Raw genomic sequence first — 4,553 nt, forward strand, 5'->3', positions numbered from 1 at the left:
TACCATGTGTAAAACCTTTAAAATACCTTGTAAATTTTTGCCGTGAAATATTTTCCCGCCAAAAATTTAACGCCAAAAAAATTGCGGAATCACTTTTCCCGCAAAAAAAATTTTTTGGCGGGAAAATTTTTTGGCGGGAAAAAATTTTACGGGAAAATTTTACAAGGTATTTTAAAGGTTTTACAAATTTTTACAAGTGTTTTGGCGGGAAAAATTGGGGGAGCAATTTTCCCGCCAAAAAATATTTTGTATTTTGTGGACCTAATTTTGTTATATTTCCTTATATATTTATGATATTTTTTATTAAAAGAAGGGTAATTTAGTCATTTTGTACATAAAAGGGGTATTTTTAAAAATGGACATCCAAAGGGGGCATTTTTAAAAAGGGGTATTGAAAAAGGGGCATTTTTGTGAGTCTCCCTAAATATAAACTATGGGGTGAAATTTATGTAGACCAAATACTCATGGGGTTGAATTTGATAGAATCAAGAGTTTATGGAAAGAAGAAGAAAAAAAAAAAGAAGTTAAATGGAAAAAGGATAAAGAACACAGATCATCTTCTCCACGACTCCACTCTATAAATACGCTTTCTGCATTTTCGGATCGTTGAACATCTCTCTCTCTCTCTCTCTCTCTCTCTCTCTCTCTAAACCCATTAAAGTATTAAGCTTCATAGAAGAACACTTCGATGGCGACTAAAGTGTATATCGTGTAGGTCAAAGTTTCCATTTTTCTCTTTTCTGGTGATTAAAGTTACGATTTTTTTCGAAGCTAATCGATGGGTTTAGATTTAAGATCGAATTTTCTCTCTGATTCACTTCAGTGACTTGATTTGATCTTAATCAGTGTTGAATTTTTCCATGGTTTATTGAGCTGATTCCTAATTTGTGTAAATTTACTTACTTTGTGATTGTTTGATTGGTCTTTGGATTAAATTTTGGATCTTTGGTACTTATGTTCGTCAATATGAGATTGAATTTGGGGTCATTTTTGATGGATTTTGGTTTAGCTACTTGGTGGGTTTGATTCCAATTTTGACTTTAGTTCTTTGACATTTGCAGGTACTACTCTATGTATGGTCATGTGGAGAAATTGGCTGAAGAAATAAGGAAAGGAGCTGCTTCTGTTGAAGGTGTTGAAGCTAAACTATGGCAGGTGATATTGCTTACTACTTTGTTTTTGTTGCATTGTCAATTTTTATAAGCACAATTGTCAATTGGCTTTTTATGTTTCAGTAAGAAACTATGTTAATGGATATAAGTGGCTATGAAGTCTTTAATACTAGGATTGAGTCTATAAAGTAGTTTGGTTATCTTGAAGAAAGGATTAGACATTCTGACATTAGTTTGCAGAATTCTTGGGCCATTGCCATTTCCAAGTTTCTTAATTTTGGATTCTTAAATGCTGACTTGCTCTGCGAGTTTCTAGTCAAATAGAGCTTCATTACTTTTGTCTGCGTTGTTTACTCGGTATATGGCATTACTTGTTCTGCTTCACTGATTTGATTTGGCTGAAAGGGCAGGTTTCTTTTTTGGACTCTGGTTATCGAGATTTCGGATTTCTTGACATTCTTGCTGCAATTCGTTTACAATAACATGTGTTGCATTTTAGACTCTGTTTGCTTAGCACAGGAATTTCCAAATCACACATTACCATTTACCTTTGCTATAGATATCCATGTGAATTATTGAACCTGATGAATTTGTTGTCCACAGGTACCAGAGACGCTTCACGAAGAAGCACTCTCTAAGATGAGCGCACCACCAAAAAGCGAATCCCCAATCATTACCCCCAACGAGCTAACTGAAGCAGATGGGTTTGTCTTTGGTTTCCCAACAAGATTTGGTATGATGGCTGCTCAGTTCAAAGCCTTTTTGGATGCAACCGGTGGACTCTGGAGGACTCAGTCACTCGCCGGTAAACCAGCTGGTATCTTCTACAGCACTGGCTCTCAAGGTGGTGGCCAAGAAACCACCGCGTAAGTTCTCATCAAGAACTAACACTTCACATCATCTCTTGCCTCTATATTTACTTATTGAAAACGTTTTTTGTAATCTATAGATTGACGGCGATAACTCAGCTGGTTCACCATGGGATGTTGTTTGTCCCAATCGGTTACACATTTGGTGCGGGAATGTTCGAAATGGAGAATGTGAAAGGTGGAAGCCCATATGGAGCTGGAACATTTGCAGGAGACGGTTCGAGACAGCCAACAGAGCTGGAGCTACAACAAGCATTTCACCAAGGCAAGTACATTGCCACCATCACCAAGAAGCTCAAGGGGTCTACTGCTTAGAGCTTGAAAAGATTATGGTATCAATAAGATAAAAAGAAAAAAACAGTTTGGTTCTGCTTTTTATATCTTTATATTCTTTCTCTTTGAATTTGGGGGCTTTTGTGATTTTTCGGGTTTAATTATCTTAAAATACTTGATATTATTTCACAGCAATAATTCTTGTCTTGGTATTACGTATAGATATGTATGATTTGTACTTGTGTTACACTCCAAACAAAAGATTCGTCGTCATTGTAACTTTGTTAAAGTTGATTTTTTGGTTTCTTTAACCTATTTCTCAAATTTACCAAATAATGTTAAATTTTTACTAAAATTTTTACATCAGAAATTGTAAAATGATACTAGATAACATTAAAAACTTAAAAGCAACTTATATAAATTGTAATGAAACCATTCTAACAATAAAATTCAAAAACAACAAAGAAAGATGCAAAAGTGAGAGCAATATTTATTTTGGCCCAGTGAAGTGTAGTAGATAGCAATTGTGGCCCAAACAAAAATCAATGTTGGGTCTGCTACTAAAATTCTAACACTAAAAAAGAAGGCTGCTATTTTAAACTCTACCTTAATATGTTCAATTCTTTAATTTTTCTTTCATGACGATCAACATGGAATATTCTAAGATTTATAATGTTTCGTTCAAGCTTGAGCATCATGGATTCGAATATGCTCAAGAACGGGGATTAATGAAGGATATTTTAGATGATACTGTAGCATAGATATATAGATTAGTGAAAGTCGAAAACAAACCATTTTAATAAATTATAAATATTGTTTTATCAAAATGAAAAAAAATTATAATACTTTTATACATTAAAATGGTTAGTGGTGGTACCCTATCCATACGAATAGTAGTTATTTCACAAACTTATCTAAAAGAACAGTTACATATGAGCGACATAAATAAATTAGTTAGACAAAGACATCATTATATTATCATGTCAAAGTATAAGATTAAAATCAATTGTTTTTTCTTGTTATATAAAAGAGAAAGTAATACTGTAGCATAGTTAGTTCAACGGTCAGAAACAGACTATTTTGATTTAATTGAATCTGAATTCGTATATAATATCAGTTGAGAGTTTGAGGAAGAATAATTATATTTTTATGGATTTGCTCTACTTATTTACTATGGTTGTCGGTTGATATTGGATATGAAAGACTAAAAATAAGGAAGAGACCAATAAACGTAGCCTTCAGACTTAAATATTTGAAACGTGAGGGATCGCTTTGGTTTATTTTTTATAATTATAACATTGCAGAAAAGTGACTAAAACCAAAAGAGTGTTCCCTTCAATAATTTAGCTAATACTATAGCATATCCAACAACCCGTGGAAGGAACATATTTAGTAAACATGCATGAAGAGAAATATAACCTCAAATAAAACAAGAAAGAGTTAATATAATAACAAAGTTCACATCATCATTGATTCATTTCATTAATTTGTTGCATGAACGAGTGGCAACACTATGTTAGGTATAAGTTGTAACATGTGCATGACCCGAAAAAAAAGTATCATGTCGTTTGATGAATAATGAAAGTATCTACTAAAATATAGTATTTGTTTGGATTATTGTTAATTGTACCGTTTTAGCATCCAAATCTTTTGGATTTGCCATTTTTGGTCATTTTAAAAACTATACATTTGTTATTTTTTTTTTTATAAAATACATACTTAATAACAAACACTAAATCCTAAAATGGAACAAAAAAACTCAAACATAATACGTAAAATTAAATTATATGTTTTAGATACGAGAAAATGATAAATCTAAAATATTTCACGAAAAAATGACAAAATCCACTAGTGCCACTAAAAATGGGACTTTTTCCTAATTGATTAGTATATTTTTCCAAGTGAAGATGCCATTTCTTATACTTTTATTTTCCAATTTCGCTTATTTAATATTGAGTCCTCGTAGTTCTAGTTTTCAGTAAGATGAAAGTATAAGTCTTAACCAAGTTTTCTTAAATCATTTAACCATGAAATCTTGAATTTTAGTGAAATCAGCATATATAACTTATGCGTACCAGTTTGAAGAGGAAAAACAAAAAATTATGCATGCGTACCACATGGAAATCGAAATTTGGCCGCGATCAGCATCTTAATCCACCATGTATTAGAGTATGTTTGGTTTAAGTATTAATCATAAATCTATTAATATTTATGCGATGGTAAAACTTTATGGTATTAAACTGTCTTGGGAAAACTTCAAATCTACTATTTCGTAATGAAATTATTGAATAAGAAACAA

At 32.1% G+C, this 4,553-nt stretch overlaps 1 protein-coding gene across 1 annotated transcript; it reads left to right on the forward strand.

The window, feature by feature from the left end:
* Positions 1-532: 532 nt before the first annotated feature.
* On the forward strand, positions 533-2,565 carry LOC9302120 (NAD(P)H dehydrogenase (quinone) FQR1). The gene is made up of 4 exons (XM_002864291.2): positions 533-711; positions 1,062-1,155; positions 1,716-1,978; positions 2,062-2,565. Exons 1-4 carry the CDS (start codon positions 689-691, stop codon positions 2,294-2,296), a joined length of 615 nt encoding a protein of 204 aa, XP_002864337.1. The 5' UTR covers positions 533-688; the 3' UTR covers positions 2,297-2,565.
* Positions 2,566-4,553: the final 1,988 nt, after the last annotated feature.

This window comes from Arabidopsis lyrata, assembly GCF_000004255.2.
Source record: "Arabidopsis lyrata subsp. lyrata unplaced genomic scaffold ARALYscaffold_8, whole genome shotgun sequence".
Lineage (NCBI taxonomy): Eukaryota > Viridiplantae > Streptophyta > Magnoliopsida > Brassicales > Brassicaceae > Arabidopsis > Arabidopsis lyrata.